Consider the following 26,974-nt stretch of genomic DNA (forward strand, 5'->3'; position numbering starts at 1 on the left):
TAGAACTTTGATTAATCGCTCTCAACACCCATTCCAGATGGAATCATCCTCGAGTTTAGATTTTTTAGTTGTGTTGTAAAATTAAAAATGCAATAAATAGTTTAAAACAAAAGCAAACTCATTACAAATTGCTGTGCCTTGTAGAAAAGTGATAGAATTTTGTGACTTTACAAGTTATTCTATTTTTCTGAGACTCTGGATGCCCAGGATAAACCTCAATTATAAGTATGGTCCAGTATACCTGAGTACACCTCACTCAAATGATTATATTTTTACTTTGAACCTGCCGATTTTTATAATTTATACATCATTATAACATTACATATTGAATGCTCCTCGTATGAGTTTTTAGCAGGCCAATTTTTCATAACAATTTAAGTAAAATAATTTGCTATGACTCAATGAATTTAAATCTACACTAATTTAATTTAAACATATATATTCCAAATAAATGTACGCATCGATTACATTTATTTGGATATTATTAGCAAGAAAGACAACTTTTTTTTAAAAATCTCCCCTGACGCAAAGGTAAATCACATCCTTAATTTGCTAACAATGTAAAATAACTAAAGTCTTGCTTATTCAGAGACCATATTTCCATATTTTGCGAGATCTTTCATTTATATATTATATTTCATGTTTTCATAAAAATTATCGAAGAATCTAGGTTTCAAATGTTTTGATAGTAAAAATGTTGACTAGTGATTATAAATGTGCTCAGATGATCAAAGAGTCCTAAGACGAACATCAATATCTCGTTCAAATTACGCTACGTTTAACATATTTATCAGTCCATGTATCCGTAGAGAGCCAGCTAAAATTCAAAAGTGAAGTATAATCTTTAGCTGTTGTCATACTATCTTTTGTTATACCTATTGCAAATTTTATGGTGTTTCCCATGTTTGTCCAGCAGGTATTCTTCACCACTTTACTTTTACATTGATATTTAAGATTTAGTCATATGAATGGTACATGCAAACAAATAATAATGGCGAATCTATATGATATATTTGACTACCGATTAATCACTTCGATAAAAAAAATTTGTTATAAAGGACTTAAATAGAAGGCTGGATCTTTGCTATTTTATTGAATAATAATTAAAATTAACAATATGCTATAAACAGTTTTGTGCATAATTCAATAACAGTTGTTGCATATTTATTATTATCCAATTAATTTGTTATGAAATCGAAAATCAAAAGTCAAATTTGAGCTAATCTTTAAATTTCTACTGCCTGTTTAATTCCAAGCTGAGCCGACTTTCGACTGATCAATACTCAAATGTTCATTGTTGAAATGTGAATTTGAGTTGAACTGGATAAATCTTTCAGGAAATTTAGAACTATACATGACATTGTTTAAAGTTATACAAAAAGAATAGGGAAATAAGTCTAAAAATAATAGAAGTTATTACTAATCCGATGAAACCCCTGTTTTTCAAAGTCGCAAATTTAGCCAATAATTATTCTACAATAGTAACTTATGGAAGGGCATTTAAGTAAAAAAATCCATTCATGTAAATGACTTATTCTTGCATGTAAATTACATTGATACAATGGTAAATTAATATTCTAATATTCTTTGTTCTAATTTCTATGTCCCATTTTCTAATTTGTTTGTATTGTAAATTATACTGTGAATGTTCGTCATTAATTCTTCTATGTCCCAATTTCTTAACTATATGTTCCCGTTTGTAAATTGTTCTTATAAAATTAAAAATATCTCGTGTTGTGTAAATTATAACAACTGGACATTAAAATTCTTACTTGTAAAATGTATCTTACGTATTTTGAAATAATTCGTAAATATGATTGTTTTAACTTCCAATATTCTGTGTACAAATTTCTTATTCTTTTTATGGAAAACGTAGGATTTTGTGATATAAGTTAATTAAGAAAAATGCCTTCAATAGGTTGTCCAGGGGGCTCTTTTCCAGGTAGAGAGGGGAGTGGGTATTTTTCAGGAAAAACGACTTCTTATAGGTTGTCCAGGGGGTCTTTTAAGACAGCTTGTCCAGGAGGATATTTTCCAGAAAAAAGTGCCTTTCATAGGTTGTCCAGGGGGTGTCTGTCCAGAGGACAGAGGGGTTTTTATCATGAAATATGCCTTCCGTAGGTTATCCAAGGGACGACTGTTTTTGGGGGGGGGGGGGTTCTTTTGAAACGGCTTTTCCAAGGGGGGGTGGGGGGGGGGGGTCAAAAATGCCTTGGAACATAGTTTGTCCGGGGGGTGGGTATGTCCAGGGAGTGTCTCTGGAGACAGCGCGTACAGGGGTGTGTTTTCAGGAAAATGCCTTCCATAGTTTGTCCAGGGGGTAGAAAAAATGCCTTCCATAGGTTGTCCAGGGGATGCTCGTCCAGGGGTGTCTTTCACGATGGCTTGTCCAGGGTGGTATTTTTCTGGCTGTCCAAGGGGTACATTTGTCAAAATACTTTGTCCAGGGGATGTTTCCCCTACTTATGCTTGTCCAAATGGGTGTTTTAGGGGGTTGTCCAAGGGAGTATTTTGGGGTTGAAATGCTTTTCATAGGGAGGAGGAGGGGTGCGGATATTTTCTGGAATAGCCCATTGAAGCGCCCTCTGTCTTAAAAGGGAACCGATATTTCTGATCCCTTCTTTGTTATAAGTTCTACCCTTCTAAATTATATTATTCAGATACGCACGAGACAAGTTTCCTGTTATAACTTCTAAATGATGCTATATATGTTTGAAAGTACGAAAAATACTTCCTGAATGAAAAATGCGAATAATGAGACTTGACAAAACACTTGTAAAGTGTATTATGGAATTTACAGTTAGTGATTAGCCAATTAGGGCCTAGAGAAAGAAATACGCCGAAGAAAAATTCAAACTTCAGCATTAACAATTTAAACATAATAAAAAAGGTTAAATCATTTTTGCATGCAGGAAATTTTGTGTCAAAATGTTATATTTTACACTATTGATTATCTTTTCCATACAAACAAACTAGAAATTAGAAATTGGAACAAAGAAATAAGAATATTAATTTACCATTACATCAATGTTATTTACATGCAAGAATAAGTTATTTACATGAATGGAATTTTTTACATAAATGCCTCTTCCATAGTAATGTACGCGAAATTTAACGATTTTCATTAGAAATATTCTTGCTAATTTATAATAAATTGAATTTCGGATTTTTATTTATAATCGCTGTCATCATTATATTTTAATTAATGTGACTTTATATGCATGCTTCCAAAAACCGATAATTACTGCTTCATTGCTCATGTAAACATTGCTTTATTTTTCCAAGAAATCGTTTTTAGATGAGGCGCGGTGAACGTGAACCTTGTGCCGACTGGTGAGTAAAACATGAATTTTGTAAGATTAAAAGCAGAAACGGATTAAATTCGTGGATATTTGAAGCAATTACTGGGAAAATTCCTTGGTATTCAGGAAAGAGCAGGAGCGATTGGTCTAATTGAAGGTGGTGAGAGTTACAATTTTGTAAGTGTTCATTTACCTATCTTCCGCCGGTATTGATTATTTAGTTTTTGTTCAGATTTCTCAAAAATCTAAAATCTAACTCAGGGCGTTTTCAGAAATTTAAGCGGTTTGTACTCTTTTAGGTTGCAAGAATGCTGAACGTGCACCGCACATCAGTAATACGTTTGCTACGTAAATACAGAACGACAGGCGCTGTCCGTGACCTGTCATGCCAACCCAGAGGACGTGTTACTACCAGAAACAAGGATAGAAACATTCTGAATATACACCTTCAAGACAGGCGGCGTCGAGCTACTGATACATCAAGGGTAACAGTTGGAACGCATGGTCGCCCTATCAGCGCTCAGACTGTGCGCAGAAGTTTGGGAGTAGTATAAGAGATGAGGTTTCCGGCACACAAATTCCACTCGCTCCACTCGTTCCACTCGTTCCATTTGTTTGCCGAAAACGCCATTCCTTATACTACTAAAAAAATAGTCATCAACCTAAACTGACCAATACCGGCAAACTCAGAAAAAAACAAAGGTTTTAACAAATTACTGTGAAAACCTCTGGTTTGATAAAGTAAATCTATTTTAGTAACTTTTACAGTGTAAACGCTTATTTTTAGATTACTTGTTGTATTGAGATGTGAAATATGAAATAATTACTTGTTCACTTTGTTTTACATTGTTAACTCTCAGTATGTTGTACAATAAATCATAAATGTTTACACCATCTTGTAACATTTTAATGAAAAATAAACAATAATAACCGCACAATACACTTGTTTTGTCTTGATATTGTATGTTGTTATACTTTACTCCAGGTATATATTTAATTTTTAATTATTTTACCCATTGTTCAATTTCAAATTTAGAAATTGATTTGTTTATAACTTTTATTTTTTTACAATAGAAATTCGTCTGTAAGGTCTTCTTTGTGAATCTATCTGTATACCCTGACCTTTTCCCTTACCACTTAATAAAGATATTGAGTAATCAAAGGTATTCCAAGGCTTGTCGCAAGCATACCTCAAAAACCTCCATCTTGTATTTGCTTGGAGTTAATGTAATTACACCAGTTCCCCTTAATTGTTTTATTTGATTAGGCGTAAGATATGCTGTTATCATATTTCTCTTATTATTAGCTACCGAAATCATACCATTCCCAAGTAACTTACTGACACCAGTACTGGCAAGCCCAGATATTTTTCCTATTAATCCAGCCAAAACTCCTAAGAAAACTACGTTTTGACCTTGACTGGACATTTGTTTTTTTTTGAAATTGTAATTTCTAATCCTTTTGTATTCCTAATAGAGTTGTTAATTTGATTAATCTGTTTTTTTGTTAAAAGTAAAGGAAAGTTTCCACGGAATTGTTCATATTTTAATCTAAAAATATGTGAAATTTTGTTGTTATGAGCTTTTGCTAAGTTTTTCTTTTGTCCATCTGTTAGGTTAACTTTATATTCAATATAATTTGATGTCATCTCCAATAGTATTTATTTCAACTATTTCTTCATACAATACAATTGCATAAACACGGACATTAGCTGTCGGCCGAACATTTACTTTAGCTGTTAATGTAATGTGCTTAGGATCTTCTGTAATTACTTCCTTTTTAAATTCTAAGTTAAAATGAACAAATCCAAATAAACCATTTCCAACTTCAAGACGACAAGATTCCAATGTGCAATCATTATCTGCTGCATTAAGTTTAAATGTATCTAATAAATGTGGATTCCGTCTTTGTGTATTACTTTTATCAGACCGCTGCAAATAAACAAACACATGTTCGGGTTTTGTTACACCAGCTGTTATTCTAAAAGTTATGTTTATCTTTCGTGTATCTGTTGATTATGTTATCATTTCACGTAAGTATTTCCACCTCGCTTTTGTATATCTTTCAGAAATTAAATTAATTCCATAATCGTTAAAAATTAAACGAGGAACCCACACAATTAATTTAGTTACAACCCTACCTGGATCAGCAGCATTAGCTCTGTAAATTAATTCATCATCATTAGTTAATTGTAATGTTATTTGGATTTGACTTGGAGGTAATATGTTTTGTTCTAAACCCTGAAAAAGTGAATAATTATTTAATGGAATTTTAGCATTTACCTCATTACCACCCTGAATTAATAGCTTTCTAGCAGCAAAACCTTTCTTATATTCATCTTGGTCATCCCTACTTTCAGCATTAACGGTATTATCTAAATAAATAAATTCGTTTGTTCCAGTTGTTTCTGCGTAATCCTTAGATAGTTCAACTAATTTTTTAAGTTAATTACCTTATATAAATTATTACAATCATACACAATTTTTCCATTTTGTTTAACTATTAGCTGATCAATTATTGAAGCTGCATTATTAATTAAAGCCATTTGATCTCCATCAGCATAATTATTACCATCAGCAAGTTTATTTACTTTAAAATTTACTTCAAAATAACCATTAAACCAATCAAAATATGAACTTCTATCATTTACTGTAAAATGATATCCACTTTTTTGTTGTTTAACATTATTTCCCAAGACGGTTATTAAAGGTGTATCTAATTGAATAGGGGTTAGTTCATATCTTTCACAATACTGTTTTGTTCTAAACATGTATATTATATATTATTTTATTTTTTATAAATTAATCTGTTAATACGCTTACGCTGAGCTGAAGTCCCATACTCTGAGAGTAATTTATTTATTCTTATATTAATATCCTTCTCCTTATTATTTGAATTTTTTTTTTTTGTAATTCCTTAGCAATTAAATTACCAAGAGTGGAACTTTCGGAAACCGCAGGTTTACCAACAGCAGGTGTTACAGGCTTTCTGAAACTTTTAATTTTTTCTGTAATTTTATTAGCAGCTAAATTCCCGACTTCCGTTCCAATCCTGTGGGTTCCACTTTCAAGTGCAGCTTTTCCTGCAGTTTCCAGAGCTTTTTTTCCAGCAGATGCAGCAGAAGATTGAATTAATTTTGTTAAAGTGTCAAAGATACCTGTACCAGAGATGGAATCTCCGGAGACTGCAGGTCTACCATGTATAATTTCTTCTCCTGACCAAGGATCAACATAAATAAATATTCCTTTATTTTTGTCATAAACTTTTTTGTACATTATATAAAACTAAATTTTATAATTTCATAATTTATATTTCTTTTAAAATTAGCGTAAAACTTGTTTCAACCTCATTAAAATTAATTATTCTACCAAATACATCTGTAATTTTCTTATTGAATCTATAACATTCTTATTAATTTCAGAATATCCGACTCTGTTTGGTTCTTTTGTAAATGGATAAGCTCTTGTTAAATCTGCAGTACTTAAAGCATAGATAATATCCCTAAAATTAACGTCAAAAAGTGAATTATCAATAAGATCACAATGAATGTAAATTGTATCTACAGAGTTAGTTATATTTGGTGTTGTTGTTCCCCATTCAGTATTTCGCAAAGCTTTTTCCTCAAATCCAAGCAATGTTTGAAAATTTGACATTCTTAAATCCAATATAAAATTATCATGAATTGAAATTAATATCTTAAAACTACTTAAATCAAATTCCAGACTTATAGGCGCAATGTTTGATTTATCAAATTCAAAATCACCATTGCTTATTAATGTTCCCTTGATATAATTATTAATGTCTGTATAACTGTCAGAACCATTTTGAAATATAATATCTTTCCAATCCTTGCCATTATTATAACGAATTCTTTTATTATCATATTTATCACTAATATTATGCCAAGAGTAAGTCATAGTGATTCCAAACCAACAACGTAAGTTTTATTTTTATCTAAAATTAAAGAACGACTGAATCTGACTGTAAAATCGCTTTGAGTATTTTTAGTGTTGTTTTTAACTACTTCAGAACTTAATACTATTTTTTGTTCCATTTATATATTCAAGAAAAGTATTTTTTTATATAACATTTCATGTTCTTTTGGTAACAATTTATTTATTTTTAATGGTTCATCAGTTATGCTAATACCTTCATTTTTTAGTTCTTCATTATTATTTCCGGAATCAATTGAACCGCAAATTAACTCTAATGTATTAACCAGTTCTTCTGGATTGCATGGACAAACGTCATAACCTTGTCCACTAATTACTTTTTTAAATTCCATTGATCTTTTATTGATAGGTAATCCTGATTTTTCTGTTAATTCTTTAAATATTTTCCTAGAAAGTATTGAATGTTTTTTTTGTATTATTGTTATATCTTTTATTAATCAGATCAATTGAATCATTCTCTACTTTAGTGTTAATTACATCTTTTCCAGTTCTTTGATCCTTTGCAATCAATTTGTTTTGACCATAAAGTTGATTAAGATCAATAATCAAATTACCATATTGCCCATTTGGTGAAACTTTATGTAGGTTATGATGTCTTATTCCTTGTCCATATGTGGGAGCCATATCAAGAATACCCATCAACCGGCCTTTGTACTTTATCAGTTCGTCTCGTTTATATTTTAATTGTTTTGCTTCTTCTTGTTTATTTGGATCTTTTGATTTTGATTTGCCAGCTATCGGACCATTTAAACTTTGGATATTCTTAGTAGCATCGTCTATTGTATTTTGAAGTATGTTTTTACTTATTTTATCAGGATTAGATTTATCTGCAGTCAAAAAGTCAAACATTTCAGACGGTTTGTAATATTCATATTCTTCTAAAACATCATTATCCAAAAAGGCATCTAAATGTATTGTAGGTATTTTCTTTTCTTTTGGTCTTGCACCCATTTCTTCAGTTGTTTCTTCATCCTCATATTCTTTTAATATATCAAATTCTTTTTCTCTGTGTTGTAATGGTGGTAATAATGGTTGTTGTAGTTCCGGGGGTGGTGGTTCTTCCAATTTTTGTTGCTGTTCTACTTCTTGTATTTTATCAACAAACCTTTTTGGAAGTAACGCTAATTGTTCTTTAATTCCAGGTTATGCTTTTAATTCTCTTGATAATTGTTCTTTTTGACTTTCTATTCCTTCTGTAATTGGTTTATAAATTTCACTATACATTTCTCTGTTGGCAGCCTTTTTTATTTTTTCTCTCATTATTTCATCTCTAAGAGCTCTTACCTTTTGCCCGACTAAGTTTTTTCTTATTCTTATTTCATTAAGTTTTGATTGCATTTATATAAAACTAAATTTTATAATTTCAATAACAATGTAAGATAATGTAAGATAATGTAATATTATTATATAATGGAAATTCCAAATTATGATACAAAAAAACGATAAACCTAACTTTAAGCAAATTTATCCTTTTATGCCAGATTCATGTTTAAGAATGTTAATATGTGGATCTTCCGGGTCGGGAAAAACAAATACATTAATGTACATGCTTCGAAAACCTCTTATATATTATGATAAATTATATCTGTATGCTAAAAACCTAGAACAATCTAAATATCAGGATTTAATTAATCTCTTAAATGAAATTGCAGAAAAACATGAAATAGATCCGAATGAAATACTTGAATATTCAGCTGATCCCAGCCAAATAATTGACATGAATGATCTTGAATCAGAGAAACAAAGTAGTAATATTTGATGATTTTATATGTGAAGAAAAAAAGTTTCAAAATGAAATTACAAAATATTTTATTCAAGGACGTCACAAAAACTGTTCTGTAATTTATTTAAGTCAGTCTTACTATAAAACAGACAGTATAAGTAAAGTTAAATTTGATATTGATTTAAGTGATTATGCCACAAGAAAACAATTCAAAAAGCTTAAAAAGGACATGGAATCGTATCTTCATAAAAATAAGGAACTTGATAACACAATGAACAGAGCATTAGATATGGGAGGTAATGAAATAATCAACCTAGAAAATCCAGATAAACCAAATGATGCAGTTTCAAAACGGTTTGTGTTTAAAAAAGTTCAAAGTGTAATAGAAGACTATAAACTTGAAGATATTAAAAGTATAAAACAGACATTAGAAGAAGAAGTAAAGAATATTGAAGAATTAGAAAAAGATTTTAAAAACAATTCATTATTAATAATTCAATTACAAGGTAAACTTGAAGAAGAAATGAAAGCTATGTTTGATTCTATTAAAGAACTTGAAGAGAAATCTGATTTGACAGATAGTCAGACGAAAGAAGTATTATGGGTTTATTTTGAAATGTTATACAATCAAGCTCAGGTATTAAAAGACAGTATGCTTAAACATGAAGAACTAAAAGACAAGATTATTGAAGCTGATAAAAAGTTACAAAATATGTATCAGTTAGAAATTAGGACAGAAGTAAATAAACTTAACAATGACTTTACAAAAAAGCATCAAGATTTGTTAGACACAGTTTCAAATAAACTTGCAGAATATAAATCTGAACTGGAAAAGGCAGCTTCACAAAGAGGCGATGACCATGATACAACATTAACTAACCTTAGAAAAGAGTTTAATTCTAACTTAGAAAATCTGAAGAAACAACTTCGGATCTTGATTAGTACTGTCGACACACGTCACAATTTAAAGTACGCAGACTTAAGTAAACTTACAGGCTTGTTACAAAAAGATATTAACGAATTTAATGATAAAATTGAAAATAATAAAAATGAACTGGACTTTTTTAAATCAGTTAAACAAGGAGAATTAATTACCTCCAATACTGAAGCAATAACCACTAATGCTGAAGCAATTTCCACTAATGCAGAAGAAATTACAAAAGTAAAAAATGTTTTTTTAAAAAAAAACAACAAGAAACACGATTAGCCAGAACAAAAATTACTGTTGACAATTTGTCTGCTTCTGAAGTTTCTACAACAAAACGACGTAATGATTTAGCTTAAGTAATTCTTGAACATGAAAATAAATATAAAGCAATAGAAGAAGAACTAGAAAAAGTAAGACGCGAAGTGTTTCTTTTTTAATATTATAATAACAGACAACTACATGTAAAGAATTATTCTGGAAATACTTATGATATTGAAGACATACAATTACAACAAAAGGTAAAGACCGGAGAATTTTTTGCATTATTTGGAATACAAGCTAATAAGATTACAGATTATAAAAGCTTTATTCAAACAAAAGAGGATATATTTCAAACCCAACAACTCGGGGATTACATAATCGAAATAAATATTATCAATGAATACTATAATAATAGAAATATTTATTTCATTTTTGACTGGCGGTTTGGTCACACAAGTGGAACAAGTAATATATCATCTGAGGTTAAAAATACAACAATGGCTTTTAAGAAAAACATTGAAATCAATTTAAACAAAATAGTGACGTTTTTTTTTTTAACCCCAATCCCAGGCTCGCCGGGAATGCCCAGCAAAGGTTACATTGAATATACTTTAAAACCAGGAAGTTATGTCAGGTTCTGTCTAGTAAATTAATAAACTTAATTTTTTATATAATGGGAATATTCAATAATATAAATGAAAAAGTAAGTAAAATAGAAAGGCAAATGATAAGAAAACCTCCTTTGTTTTTAACATCTGCAACAGAAGATACCGATAGTGGATCATTTCAATGGAAAGTTAGTAATGCTAGTCCTGGTTTAGTTCAAAATGGTAATAATGTAACAATTAAACAAAATTGCATCTTAATTATTCTTATAGATGCAATTAAGACAAATAAAGGAGAAGTTAAATTAGAATTAAAAAAAACAAAGAAAATAAAATTATTCAAAGTTACAATGCAAAAAATAACAGAAAAAATTAATCAATCTCAATTAATTATGCTGATCAGTTTGAAGTAGATGGTGTGATTTTTATAGATGGTTTAAACGTTAAGAATATTGAATTAACAATTTATAGTTCTAGGACATAGCCTAACAATTTATGGTTCTAGGACATAGCCTAACAATTTATGGTTCTAGAACATACCCTAACAATTTATGGTTTTATGTCCGTAAGCTAATGTATTAATGGGGAACATTAGTCAGTTACTTCCCCTGATTATGTCCAAGAAGTAGATTGGTCCTTCCTCTGTTTTTATCGTTGACTTCTTTGTAATTTTCAAAAGCAATATCTATACTAAATTTCACTGGATTGGAAAATGATCAAGGACAGGTTTTCTTTTAGTGGCCCTCTGCTAAATTTAGGTTTGGTTAATCATTTTTATTTAGAAACCTACACAAAAAAAGCATATTTATTTTGACAAACCGCAACATCTTGGATAAAGGTTATAACGAAAAAGTCAGAAGATTCCGACTGACAGGGACCAATGTAATATTTGGTTATCCTTGCGCTTTATCATACAACTTTTCAAGGGAAGTAACAAGCTAATGTTCCTCATACCATTAGGTTTAATATATCTTTTATCGTCATAACATGATAAAAATGTTTTATTAATAACATAACTAGAAATATTGTGCTTATCAGAACGAATAGCTTTAATGGTATGGTTAGTTTGGGTTGAATTAAACAAAGTACTTTTGTAATTTTTATGAACTATTGTTTTCTTTACATGTTTTTTAATTCCTTTACATTTTTAATAGCATAATTTTCCTTCCAAGGCGAATTTTCTAATAAATATGAATACATTTTACTTCTTAGTCCAACGAATTCAACAATTGGGATACCAGCAGCTTCATCTTTGAATTTTCCAGTTACTTTTTTATTATCTTCAAAATAAAACCTGGAATTAGGATTATAATCACTATTATCAAATAAATCTTTGTCCTTATAAAAATCCTTATATGCATCTTTGGTTTTAATTTCATAACACAAACTATCAGGGTCAGTGAATAAAAGCTTCGTTAAACTTCCATACTTTTCCTCAATATAATTATAATGAAAATCATACATTAAATATTTTGATAAATTTAAAATGCACATTCCAACATAACAAGGTCTATTTAATAATAAACTTTCTTTTATTTTATGAATAACAAACAAATTCTTATTAAACATTGTTGAACTAACAAATGAAGGTTTTGCTATATATTTTAATAAAAGATCTTCATCATGTGTAAGCTTTATATTAACCCTCTTGCGTAAATTCTCCATCGTCTTACCGAATACAGAGTTGTTCATTAACTTAAAAAAGTCTTTTTCAAAAGAATTCTTTGCTTTAGATCTTTTTTGAGTATTAAAATCAATATACATTTTTAACCAAGGACTTTCGTCAAAAGTTAATATTCTGTGTATTTTTGTTACTTTTAATCCTAATTGTGTATAAAGTCCAAGATTTTTAAAAATGAAGTACATAATTCCTTTTCTTCATTAAAGTTGGAACTAGTTTTTTTACATTACTTTTTCCTATTCCAAAAGATAGCTTTATATTTTTACTATTCTCAGAAAGCCATTCTTTTGGTATATTATTTTTTTCAGGAGCTAAATGATAATTATTATGTTCAGCATGTAATTCTTTTGGATATTCAAGATCACATTCAATTACAAAGTTAGTTTTACCTTTTGCAATTAATTTCTTATATTGTTTTCCGGAAATAAATTTAAAATTTCCAGAGGGTAAAGGTTGACACATAGCCCAACCATTAAGATTGTTAGCATCTAGATATGTAATATACTTTGACTGCTCCTTAGGGTTAAAATCTTTCATATATTTATTGTTTCTTTACTGTAGCGGTTAGCTATATAGCTTATTCCACCTCTTAATCCTTTTTCAATAAAAAGATACATATCAATATCAGTTATTACATCCAAATCATCCTTAGTCATTTTTAACATTGCATCCAAAGCTAATCCAGGACTACTAAAACAATGGCAAGGGTCAAGTTTATAATATTCAAGACAAACTTTTCTAAAGTTCTCAAAAACATCAGTTAAAAGTAATACATCAGCTTTTAAATATAGATTATGATATTCTCCCATTGTTTTAATTTTAAATTTTTTCCAGACTTCTTTAGCATGTTCATATTCTTCATCGGTAATATCAGTAGAGTTTAAGATCGAATAAAACTCTTTTTTAGGAGGTAACTTTTTTTCTTTAAATCTTTCAAATGAATCCATGTAATCATATGGATAGGTTCGTTTTGTTTTTAATAGTGTAACTAAACTTTCAAGAAATTCTTTCGGAAGATATTTAAATTCTTGAATATTTTTTGCTAAATTGTCTAATGAAAACTATCAATAAAAACTAAATTCCCAATCATAAATGCCATATATTTTTCCATATTGTTTGAAATAACATTAACTCCTTTTTTAAATTTTCCTACTTGTTGCATAATAAAATGTCCATCATAACCTTTTAAATTATGAAATATGACAGGAATTTTGTGAGTTAATCTAAAATTAATATTACAGTCTTGGTGAGCACTTCCTCCAAATTTTCCTGTTATATGGCAATGGTCTCTTACTTTAATTTAAGCCCGCCCGCTTAGCTCAGTAGGTAAGAGCGTTGGTCTACGGATCTCGGGGTCGCGAGTTCGATCCTCGGGCGGGGCGAATGTTCTCCGTGACTATTTGATATAGATATTGTGTCTGAAATCATTAGTCCTCCACCTCTGATTCATGTGGGAAAGTTGGCAGTTACTGCGGAGAACAGGTTTGTACTGGTACAGAATCCAGGAATACTGGTTAGGTTAACTGCCCGCCGTTACATGACTGAAATACTGTTGAAAAACGGCGTTAAACCCAAAACAAACAAACAAACTTACTTTAATTTCATCTTCTTTATATTCTTATCCACAAATGTGACAAGATTTCTGCTTTTTAAATTCAATTTCGTCTTTTTTGGTCATTCTTAAAACTTTATTAAAATGTTCTTTAAAGATTTCCTTACAATATTCTTCTTCCTCAAGCATTTTCTCAATAAACTTATAAACAGCATCAGGGCCTCTGTAAATTTGAGTTGGTTTAGTATAACTGTTATCATAACAAGAAACAACTTTATAACCATAACCACAATCTATATGTTTTTGATATGCTTCAGTAAATGAAGATTCTGGATTTGGAAGAGTTGTTGAAACTTATAGGTTGACTGATTCAAAATCAGCATAAATTACAAAAGGTACTGCTAATTGTTTGTGATAATTTTAAAAATAAACCTTACTTCCTTTTTTTTGGTATTTTTACACCTTGGACACCATTAATAGCTAAACAATTTGGAATATGTTCATCTAATATTCTTTCTTGGGAAAAACATTGTAAACAAAACCTACAAAAATGTTTTTTATTTTTATGTTTTGTTTTGTTAAACATTAATCTATTAAAGTCTTTTATCCATACATAATGGTTTATCTTATCTGTATTAATTTACAACTTGTCACATTGTTCTTCATATTGATATTTTGAAATGTACAATGGATAAACATTATTATCTTCATAACCAAATATATTAAATGAAATATCATTCTTAGTTTCTATTTTAGGTATTTGATTTAATGTAACAGGAAATTTTATTCCTTCATAATTAAGTTTTTCTATATGCTTTTTTTATATTTTGAAATTTTGGGGTTTTTTTCGACAGGAAATTTGTAAGCCAAATGACACCATCGAAAACATTCATTATCATCATTCTTTATATTTTTCAATCCTTTCTTTGGATTCTGTAATTCTTTTGGTAGTTCTAAATAACTAGAAGCAGCCAGTGGATTATATTTATATCTATTTATATAATGAGCATCAACTGTTTCTATTACCCAGCCACTTCCTTCAGAAATCCAATTCTATTTGTTATTTCATCAAAGGTTTGATGTAAAATGTTTATTATTTCATTTTTATTAGTCATAATTAAAGGGTTAGATTGAAAATAAGCTGATTTATATATTGTATCTGTTTTACTCATTTTCGCAAAAGTTAATTTTAAAACAATATTAACCTTTAATCCTTTTAAAATTTTAAGTTCAGATTTAAGAGTATTGTCTATATCTTTTATATTCGAATATAATTGAATTTTTGGATTTGAACTTAAAATTCTAATTTCAAATGTTTTCATATATTGTTTTGTAGATTTCTCAATTTCTTTGTCATCTATATATTATAATTAGAGAAAAAAATCGTTAAGTAAAAACAAAAAAATTAAGAGTATTTAAATTTATATCTTTTTCCATTAAGTTTTGATATTCCACTTTTTACTCTGTTTTTTTTTCCTTCACAACACATTTTGATTAGCCCAGAATTTATATCAAGATCTTTAGATGTTGCATAAATGCTTTTATATATTTTTCAGTTCCTGTAGAACCTTCCACTGCAATAACTTTTTGGGGTTTGTTTCGGTTGTTGCTTGAAATTGGACAATCACAGTTTTTACTATTTTCTTCCTGCATCAAATAACCACATTCACGTTTGTATATTTTTTTTCTGAAAAAGATATGGATCTATAACATTTTTTGATTTATAAATTACATTTTTTTTATATTCTTCACTAACTATTTTATCAAGTTTAGAGTTAATAACATTTCTTCTTTTAAGAACTTTTTTATATGAATCTTTGTCTGGGTTTGTTATTTCACCTAAAGTACTGGATAATTTTGGCATAATCATTCTGTCTTCTTTTCTATTAACCATTTATATAATATACTTATAGAAAAAATCTTTAAAAAACACACGTAAAAATAAATTCAGCAATCTAAATTTAATACAACTCTTCTTCTTCTTTTTTTATATCCGTTAAGATTAAATTCCTTCATATACGTTTCAAGAGGCATTGAATATTTTTTTCTTTCTGCATTTCATACAGTATTGTAAAATATCTTAAATAACTTTATTTGAATCTTCTTTATTTACTTTTCCGATTCGTGCTTTTGTTATTAGTTGTTTTATTTTGTGATGATGTAATTTTAAAATAGCTTTTTTTATCTCCAACTTTTAGTCTATTAATAAATATTGTAATTACTGCTGGAACAGCGCCAGCAACTGCTAACAAATATAGGAATAGCTGGAACAAGTGCTAATGCAGCTGAGCAACCAAAAATACATGCTGTAATTTGTAATCCTGTATTTACTCTTCCGCAAAATTTATAACTTTTTCTGTAAGCAGCAGCAATTTTAGTCAAATGAATAATTGATTGATCTATTGTTTCTATTTTAGAAGACTTTGTCTTCAATAGATTTTTATTTTAATATATTTTTTTAATTAAATTTCTTCCAATTCACTAAACGGAATCCAACTATAAAATTTTTCACTATAACCTTTCCATTTTACTAAAGCTTGTTTTTTTTATAGTCTCGTCTGATAACTTTTTCTATTCTAAAAACCTCTTGTTTAGTAGGTAATAGTTCTTGCTCATAAAATGAACCCTGAATTATTTCATTATTCAAATCTTTAATAGTGTATGTTCTGGGATTTGTGTTATTAATTCCATAAATTATAAATATTTCCTCTGTCCAGTTTGGTCTATATCCTTTTTCAAAATGTCGTTTAAGTTTGCTTAAGCGAACTCGATCACCAATTTTAAACTTTGGTTTACTCTTTGGTTTCTTTAAATTACCATATAAATTAAAGTAAACAGTACCTTTATTTAAGATTTTGCTGGCTTTAGTTGGTGTCATTTTTATACTAGAATGTTTCGTTTTGTTATATTTATCAACCATTTCCTGTAAATTGTCTAAATAAGTGTAAGTATTATTTGCTGTAAAATATTTCCACATTATTTTTTTTAAACTTCTATTAAATCTTTCAATTACTACAGCTTTTCCTTCATCAGATGTATGATACATGTTAATCTTATTTTTATTCAAAAATGATTCAAACTTTTTATTATAAAATTCTTTTCCTTCATCTACCCATACATTTGTAGGTGTTCTACCTTCAGAAATTATTTTTTCAAATGCTTCAGTAACAGATTCTCCAGTTTTATTCTTTAATGGAATAACCCAAGCATATTTGCTGAATATATCAATAACGGTTAACAAATACTTTACACCTTTATTATATTTTGAAAAAGCTTGCATATCAACTAAATCAGCAGACCAGGTATCATTAATATCATTAACTATCACTCTTCGTTTCATAAAGTTTCGTTTAATTGGTTTATGTAATTCTTCTGCTAATTCATCGCTCCATGTTATTTCGGGGGTCTTTTTGAGTAAATACTCTACCCACTTTTTCCGTTTTTTGACTTTCGTTTTTGTCCGAGACCAAGTTTGTATTTCGTTTTAATTGCAGGTTTTACAACTAAATGTTTTGCAATCTTTTTTCCAAATGTATTTGATTTAGTGTTATTTAAGTTGGAAAGCATTTGCTTGTCACATATACCCTTTTTTACACCGCTGTCATAGCAAAAGTCATGGTCCATACATACTGAGTCTAGTTCATTAACCAGAGATCCATTATCTAAAGGATTTCCTGGCCCACAATAGTTATATCCTGGGAGTGTTAAACCTTTCTTAGGTAATAAAGGTAACATTGCTTTATGAATATCAAAATTACCTCCTGTACTTTTAACAAACTTTGAATTCATTCTTCCACAAAATGAACAGGTAGTCAGAATCATTGTTCTCCCGTTTTTTGCTGTAACATAACGAGGATTTATATTATCAGTAAATCTTGTTTCTTTCAAACAATATATTTTATTCTGTAAACTCATCTACATCATATCTATTTAAAACTTTTTATTTTCGCTGTGTTCAATACCTGTGGTTTTTTAGTTGTGTACGTGGATCTTGTTCCCAGGAATTTGTGTTCATCAAACCAGAGGTTTTTACAGTAATTTGTTAAAACCTGTGGCTTTTCTGAGTTTGTCGGTATTGGTCAGTTAAGGTTGAGGGTAAAAATTAAAAAAAATATATATTTTTAGTAGTATAAGAAATGAGGTTTTCGGCAAACAAATGGAACGAGTTGAACGAGTGGAGCGAGTGGAATTTGTGTGCCGGAAACCTCATTTCTTATACTACTTTTTGAGGGAAACTGATGTACGCTGCAGACGCCCATTCCATGGGATACTCAGCACATACGAACCAGTTTACATTGCGCTCGCCGTCACTTACAGATGGTCGTGTACGAATTTACCGAATAAGAATAGAACTCGCCTGGTTAGCTCAAAAGAGAAAGCGCAGATCTATGGATCCTTGGGTTGTGAGTCCGAGCCCTGAGCTAGGTGTATGTTCTCCGTGACGATTTTATAAAAGACATCGTTTCTGAAATCATTCGTTCATGTGGGGATGTTGGCAGTTACTTGCGGAGAACAGGTTTGTACTGGTACAGAATCAAAGATCACTGGTTAGGTTAACTGCCCGCCGTTATACAACTGAAATACTGTTGAAAATTGGCGTTAAACACAAAGCAAACAAACAAACGGAATACTAGGTGCATGCTATTGATGCAGGATAGAGCACCTCGCACGTCGCACAACGGCTGTTCTAGCTGTAAACAGGGTAGATGTTCTGCCATTACCATCCCGCCCACCGGATTTATATCCGATTGAACATATCTGTAATGTAGTCGGTAAGACTGTCAGAAGAAGAGATCCACAGAATCAGAGGCAACTGCAACAGTTTCTCCTTGAGGAGTGGAACCGTGTTTGTCAGGTCATTTGTCGAAATGACGTCTTGTTCATGCGCAGCAGATGCAGGGAATGTTATCCAAGCAAATGATAGCCGTACCAAGTATTAAAATCAAATTAATCCTGAAAGTACTTAATTGAAACACTGGATCTTTTTAAATATTCAATTATGCAAAGTTGAGCTTTTAACGAGCCTTAAAGTTGATAATTTTAGTACATATATTAAATTTAGTTTATTGTGTAATAACCAACAGGCGACGTGTTGTATCATGCCATGCGTCAGGATATCACGCGTCATGTGGTTGAAAATTTACATTTACATTGTCCAAAGATGATGATGAGAACAATTTAAATGTTTAGTAAATCGATTTGGAATTATATTGGTAGCAGTCAAATGGATTTTTTTCAAGACTGGGAACGTTGACTTTCATGTCATTGTTGATTGTACTTATTGGAAATATTTTGCGACTTTGTAAATCATCGGGTCAACATCAAATAAAATACAAAATCTTAAAATTACGGAAATGTTTGTTGCTAGTTTTTCATCAAACAATGTCTGATATTCCTTTAACTTTCCTGAAAATTTCACGTAATCATCTTTGGTAGTTTTTGAATTATAGCGAAAAGGCTAATGGTAGCGTTAGAAAAGTTGTTAAGTGTAGAATTCCACGAAAGCTGTATACAACGATGTAAAATAAATAATTACCTTCATCTATGACCGTACTATCTTCAGCCGAACCTATAAAAGAAAACTTCATTACTCTTTTAAACGAAAATAAAAGTTTAATTTTGTATTGAGGGGTATTCGTTACAGAGTAGTTAAGCTCACTGACTGTCACTATAAACAACGTCGTATAATATGCCTATGATCTAGAAAATATCTACATCGGAGAATGTCAAGACTTTTGCTGGCTAAGTGGTTAAATCACTTGCCCATCATTTGTGAAGTAAAATTTTTGTCAGTGTTCTAACATAACTTGAACTCTATTTAGGTTTTTTTAATATATCATAAAGTAACCAAAAAAAACAACAAAAAAACAAACAAACAAAAAAAACACTTGAATATATTTGTTAAGAAAGAATAAATGCATCTGAATATTCAATCTAGGATTCTACCTCAAGCGCAAAGTGAATTGAAGTTTGGCACCAGACGTTTTGAAATTTGATTTACTAAGTAAGAGTATAATTATTGCTGGTTGCATTGTTTAAAAAAATGACATTTTGGTTACAAAGTATTTGTTGTAACAGAATAACCGCCAAATTTCAGCCAAAGTGCAGATTTTCTTTAAATCACACTACATTTAGCAGTGGAATACGTATTATCTTTATAATGCACGTTGGAAATATTTTGAAACATGTCATTAGATAAGTTAAATACCTACAAAAAATAAATAGAATATCGCGCTTGCTTTAAAAAATATACTCACCTTTCAAATGGTCCAAATTGAGAAGGAAAAAAGAATTGAACTCGCTCTCTCCTATTTCCAAAGAACTAAAAATTAATTTGCCGAGGCCCGTAAGGACAAATATCCAGTAGGAAAAGCTATACAGCAAAATCTGGGTATTTTCTTCGATTAAGATAATCAGTCTTGAACGTAAACGTTATCTTCAAAACTTGTTAAATGCTTATTTTTTCCGTATTGGACTGTAAACTACAAAATTTCAAGGCAGAAATTGAGAGTGAAATGTGTTACGGCCGTCTTCTGTATTCCATACGAATTACCTCTTTTTAACGGATTATTTAGAAAAGGTTGCTAAAATACCTTCTGCTAGGTGGTCTTCTGTGGCTATAACACAATGAAAATGTAATAAGTAATTGAGACGCAGGTTCTTAACATTGATAGCCACTTAATAGTGTAGTGTATGCAGATTTCGAACCCGTTGAAATGTCAGCCATGTGCAGGCCTCCTATATATGCGGTGTTGAAACATCATTTTTGAGGATGTGGATGCATCGTATTGTGTAGGTTACCGGCATGGCTGGCTTAGGCGGAGGTGCCGTATTCTCAGGGTTATGAAATGTGCATACACTGCACTCTGTAGCGGACAAATGTTTGTAAGAAATGAAATTCAAAATAAACAATTACCTTCATCTATGGCCATACACGTATCATTCACACCTGGAAAAGATAGCTCGTTCACTTTCTTCAAATGAAATGGCAGTTTTAATTATCAGTTTATAGTAACGGCATGATAAAATACTTAAGTTAAAAATGTTTAACAGGAAGATTTAATTAATTTTGATATTTTCCTTGATTTAAATCAGCAGACTCGAAGGTGATCGTAAGATTGTTCAAACTTTCTGAGCGCTCATCAGTTTAGTATTTGGGTAAATTACATATTTCATGGCAAACATTGAGAGAGAAATGAAAAACAAAATTAAGGCATAACCTTCGTCTACGTTCCTACTCTCTGTCGCCACATCAGAAAAGATTTGGCCTGGAAAAAAGAGAAAGCAAATGTGCAATAAAGATGTAAATAATAATTACGAGGAAATGCATTTTTTTCAAGACCTACTAAACTAAGCATAACCGTTACGGAGCCAGAAAATCGCCCATAGTTCTATTAGAAATTAAATAATATAAATGTAGAAAAAGAGAATTGAAAATTCTTTTGTTTTTCAGTTGTAGTATACTTATTATATTAACCTGTACACGAATTCCACGAGATACTACTGATAGTATTTCAAAAAATTCAAATTAATCATGTTTTTAGTACAAAATACCTATACATAATGATCAATTTAAGACAGCCTTACATTTTGAGAAAAAAATCAAATAACATCAATTCAAAGAATGAAAAGGTTGTTCCACATGAAAATTAAACAGCATGTAAACGTGTATATTACTCAACACAACAACTGTTAGTTTAATGATACATAAATTGAATTCTGGAAAAGGGCTGCATAAAGGGACCACACTTTCAAATAATTCAGCGCCTTTAAAACTCACTATTTTAAAAAAAAAAACTGTTACATACCTTCGTTTTGAGGCATTTGCAAAACTATTCCAGTGCTGACATTTCACATAACTAGGTAGAACCTAGTTTTCGACAATTGTTTATTTATAGATGTATTCCTTTACAAATGGTATTAATATTTAACAATGGTCTTCTATCAAGATTGTTCACATTATTCCCCTGGTGTGAAAAGAGACCCCGCCCCGGTTTTACATAGACTTACATAGAGAAAAAAACTTCTTTCCTAAAACTGTAAGGCCTAGGCTTTTGATATTTTGTATGTTGTATTGCCTAATGGTTCTCTACCCGAATTGTTCAAAATATATCCCTTGGGGGTCCCAAGTTTTACATAGACTTATATAGGAAGAAACTTTAAAAATCTTTTTGTCTGAAAGATTAAGGCCAAGGCCTTTGATAGTTGGTATGTAGCATTGCCTAGTGGATCTCTAACAAGATTGTTCAAATTATGCCCCTGGGTGAAAAGAGGCCCCGTCCCTAGGGTCACTTGTTATATGCGCTATTTAGGAAAAATATTTATACATTTCCCAGACTGTTTAATTATAATTACCTGATGACCTCAAGTAGGGGTCACTTTAACATTGACCTACTGACCTACTTTCTTGTTGATTTTTAAGATACAGCCTTGAAATTTGGATGACATATACAGTTTAACACACCGATTTTAAAACTGACTTTCGATGACCATGAATGTGACCTACTGACTTAATGTCTTAATATTTTAGCATCAGTTTTACATTTGAAACGAGTAGCTCATATTACCTAGGTGAGTGATCCAGCGTCATCATGACCCTCTTGTTTTAAGTATCTATCATACGGGACAGTAGGACAGAACATGTAGATTGTTGGTAAAGATGTTGTTTGCTTCTGTGCAAATATGTCTGTGTTTTGAAGATATTCTTCAACCCGTTTAAATCTTTTTGTATACTTTCACCGATCTAAATTTGTAGTCTAGTCAGTAACTGGATTTTCGTTCAAACTTGCTATGTTCTTAGAATTTCAATACAGAACTAATCGTAAGACATTAAGCATCAGGCAGTTTATATTTGCGATTTGGGCAACTATCCAATTAATAACCAGTATACGTAACACGGCTGCATAAGATATCGTCAGGCAGTTTATATCGGCGATCTGGGAAACTATCCAATTAATAAACAGTAGACGTAAAACACGGCTTCATAAGGCATCGTAAGACATAAATTGGTTTTCAGATACAAACAGCCAGGTTCTAAGAATGCAGTCTCCATAATACAAAACCTTTAAACATAGTATGTATTATTGTATAAATGAAAGACAAAATTATACACAAAAATACATAAAGAACGTAAAACAACTAGAGATGTTTTTGAGAAAAGCGCATGTCTCCCACAACTGCCTAATCATCTAAACAGTAAGTCAGTCTTTATATACTGTTTTCTTAGAGTACATGTGTATGCGCTTTTTTGACACCAAAAGGACTACTACTTTTAAAAGTAGTATAGGCGCCGGTTTGAGGCCAAAAATGCGCAAGAAATCTGAGTGGTTTTTTTTTAGGTAATTTAATGGCCATAATTCCGAATTGCCTGAGCCGATTTCGCTAGTTATCGAACTTAACCAAGCACTTATTGGCAAACACATTTTGTTCAAATTTGGTGAAGATCGGATTAGAAATGTTTGACTTACAGTGTGGACAAGCTTTGTGACAGACACACAGACACACACAGACTGGAGAAAATCAATATGTCTCCATAATTAGACCTTATGGATAAAACAAACATACATAGAAACTCATCGGAACGATCAGTGTCAAAACACACCTTGCCAAACATTTGTTCTTAATCCTCACCATATTCCAAAATTACAGGACAGTGTCAGTAAATGTTATGCCTTTCAGAAAATTTAAACAAGAGTTGTTGGCAGTCAACGAAGCTCGCCGCACTAGATGAATAGTTCAACACGAGAACATTCTAAAAAGGGGTTATTTTAGGTGTAACTTTTGGTGAGAGGGGATTAGCCCAATACTGAGAAATGCTATAAATAGGAGAGGTGCCGGTGCTAGCGAGAGTAATGATTGATGGCGCATGAAACAAAACAATATCAAGAAACTTAAGTGACTATTACTAAAAAAAAACAAACAATTAGTTAGTGTTTGTTGTTGTTGATGGCGGTGACGGCGGTGTGTGTGTGTGTGTGTGGGGGGGGGGGGGGGGGGGGGGGGGGGGGGGGGTGAGAAATATATAAAAAAAACTCCTTCAGAAACTAAAAGTGAAAACAAATCATATTTCATGGGAGGAGGGGGATAAGGTAGGGAAAAAAGGTGGAGGGAGTGAATGAAGGGGTACTAAGAGATAATGAATGTTAGCACAATAAAGTGAAATAAAACCATATATGTAATATATAGATACGTATGAAGGGCCTAAAGGTAATGTGTCACATTTTTCATTGGCTGTTAGGAGTTTTTCAATGTGTTATTGAAATTCATCAGCCCGTTTCTGAGATATGACTAAGGACGGACAGAAAACGGAGTATTTATAAGTACAAAGGGCTATATATTTTGTATTTCTTAAGCTGGAAGTTGCAGGGCCACATTTTTAAAGCATTAAAGCAGTTAGCATGTCTACCATGCTCTAATGAAGTCCTACAAACACAAAAAAGTTTTAATACTCATATTTGCAATAAAGAGGGGGGGGGGGGGGGGGGGGGGAGGGGGAGAGAAAATCCTCATTAAAAATTCAAACATATTTTTAATCTTAATGCTTAAATTATAGATTGCGTTTTACGTGTGGGTGATTTGCATACTGAGAGACATTTGATACAAGTAGGGAAGAAAGTTAAGCAGAAATACGAAGGTTTATACAATTACAAGACTCCAAAGACATCACCATTCGCCAATGGGTACATCAAAAGGTAAGCAAATCCAAAGGTATAACTTTACAAAAAGGCTACCTGAAATTGTCCCAAAATTATCATACAAGTAATTTAAAAAGCCTCAGAATACTCATATTTTGATAGTTAAGGTGGAATGCCCCCCAAATTTTTTTTCCGAATTTCGTCCTGAAATTTATACTGTATAAAATTCAGGATATATGCGATTGAGCTCCGGTTTTACTTTGTCGCCATATTGTTCGTGTGTTATGCTATTGTGTCACAAACATGGCCCCTGACGTCACCTTTCGTGTGACGCCCAGTTCCGGGTGCTATCGAGATTTTTCCTTTCCTGCGCTCTGAATGTCATATCAATGATTAATACAAAATAATTGTCACTTTGCATTCAGAAAATGCTACTTAATGGTATGAAATTCAGCGAATTAAGATTTACGCCTAGGACGTCAGTGACGATATTGTGACGTCAGAACGGAAAAAATCACATCAAGTTTTGTTACAAATTTTGCCTTAAAATCCAGTTTATAAAAAATAGACTCGATAAAAAAACGTCAAATTTTGGTGTGTTGTTTCGCAGTGTGTGTACGTCTAGTAGACACATAAATACTTAGGGTTCACCGACCTTAATTTTTCAATATTTGACGATTTTTTACCCCTACTCTATTAAGAAATGACACGTTTAATCGTCATTTTTTTAAACAAAATAATCTAAAGAATATGCGAAGCTGCATGTATTAACGGTAAATTCGGAATGAATTGATGAAATGAATCGACATGAAAGTATTGAGAGACATATGGTGAGATTTGTTAAAAAAAGTGTTAAAAAAATAGTCGATTTTTTTTTTAAAACATGTAATAACATTCAGGTGATTACGGGCATCTTCCGAAAAGAAGAATTGTAGATATGAAATATCTTAATGAGATATTTGATAAATGGTGTAAATTATGTAAACGACATTTCGCATCTATGGATATTATCGAAAAAGACTTTTGATCATTGGTTATGTATTATGTGTGTTGATTCCTTGATATGACTTAAAATTATTTAAATTCAAGTGTTCAGATTGTGAACATGAAACTACAGTTTCTACATCTATACCCAGGGCATCCGGAGGAACAGATATGGCTTTTACTTGTTCCGTACTTCTTAAATCTGAAAGCTGCAACTAGTGGGTGTTTTATGAAATATTTTCTAGTATTCATTATTAAGAGCTTGTAGCTGCTCTTGATCAGAAGGTTCCCGCTAAAAAATAAATTATTTGCATCGGAACAGCAGTTGTGCTTGATGGTAATAAAAAGACACTGTCTCAAGAATAAATTCTCTGCGTCTGACCAGCTGCAATACTTAATAATCATCTGAAGATCTTTGTTTTTAAGAATAAAGTCTGTTCGCCGGACTAGCTACTCTGCCTTACTATGACCTCACTGTCTTTGTCTCTTTGTCTCTCTCGTGCGGAAGGTCGGGACTTTGGTCGCTAGTCGTTTACCAAGGATATAAAAAAAATACCAGTTGCTCAGCATTACGCGTATAGAACAGACTCTTCTCTCAACTCGCAATCTCGCACGAATGAGATGTGGAGATTGATGTCTAAATTAGTAGAATTTGTTTCATGATTCACAATAAATTAATCCGTGTAAAAAATGTTAATTTCATATCAGATAGAGGATCTGGTATACTATTTTCGTACTGATTATACATGTGAAATGGAGCAAATGTCCGACATGCGTCGATAAATATTTCTGGTAAAATCAGGCAATTCCTCATATTATAAAATTACATATGAACGAAATTTCTAAATGTTTAAAACATGTTTAAGTACCTATTTTCACGAAATTAAATCAACTGACCGCATACTAGCTTTTTTACAAAGCTAAGTTAGCATTTTGCATTAGACTGAGAAGATTAGTAACAGAAAAGACATCTATTCTCCAAGCTTTGAGTCTGCATTTTGAAACTTTCAATAGGAATAACAAATTGATAGTAAAAAGTGGATATATTGTCCATAAGTATTGACCTGACCCTCAATAGAGAAATAACTACTGCGTAAGTATTCTTTATGATTTAAAAAATATCGCATGTGCATGTAGTCGTCAGTCTAACATCTTTTTTATTTACTTTTTTAAAATTTCACTCCAAATTTTACAAGCCGGAAAATTAATACACTTATCTATTTATTTTTATGGTTCACTTATTGAAAGAAATATACTTGTATTCAAGATATTTTGTAGTAAGTGTCGAATAAAATCTTTAAAGGTATCTTAGATAAAAAGACAAATTACTCCCGAAAATATATACTACAAG

General features: G+C 31.0%; 1 protein-coding gene across 3 annotated transcripts in view; it reads right to left on the reverse strand.

Annotated features, from left to right (window-relative positions):
• Positions 1–22,301, reverse strand: part of LOC128553202 (interferon-inducible GTPase 1-like) — a 35,228-nt gene extending 12,927 nt beyond the window's left edge. The window contains exons 1-3 of one of the 3 annotated variants that reach the window (XM_053534323.1): positions 21,226–22,300; positions 20,922–20,954; positions 19,542–19,574 (exon numbers count right to left, since the gene is read on the reverse strand). In XM_053534323.1, coding sequence (XP_053390298.1) covers positions 19,542–19,574; positions 20,922–20,937 — 49 coding nt within the window. In that variant the 5' untranslated portion in view covers positions 20,938–20,954; positions 21,226–22,300. Of the gene's footprint in view, positions 1–19,541 lie in introns of all 3 variants that reach the window. The other 2 variants (XM_053534322.1, XM_053534324.1) reach the window with 2 other exon arrangements.
• Positions 22,302–26,974: the final 4,673 nt, after the last annotated feature.

Source organism: Mercenaria mercenaria, unplaced genomic scaffold, assembly GCF_021730395.1.
Source record: "Mercenaria mercenaria strain notata unplaced genomic scaffold, MADL_Memer_1 contig_3584, whole genome shotgun sequence".
NCBI classification, from domain to species: domain Eukaryota; kingdom Metazoa; phylum Mollusca; class Bivalvia; order Venerida; family Veneridae; genus Mercenaria; species Mercenaria mercenaria.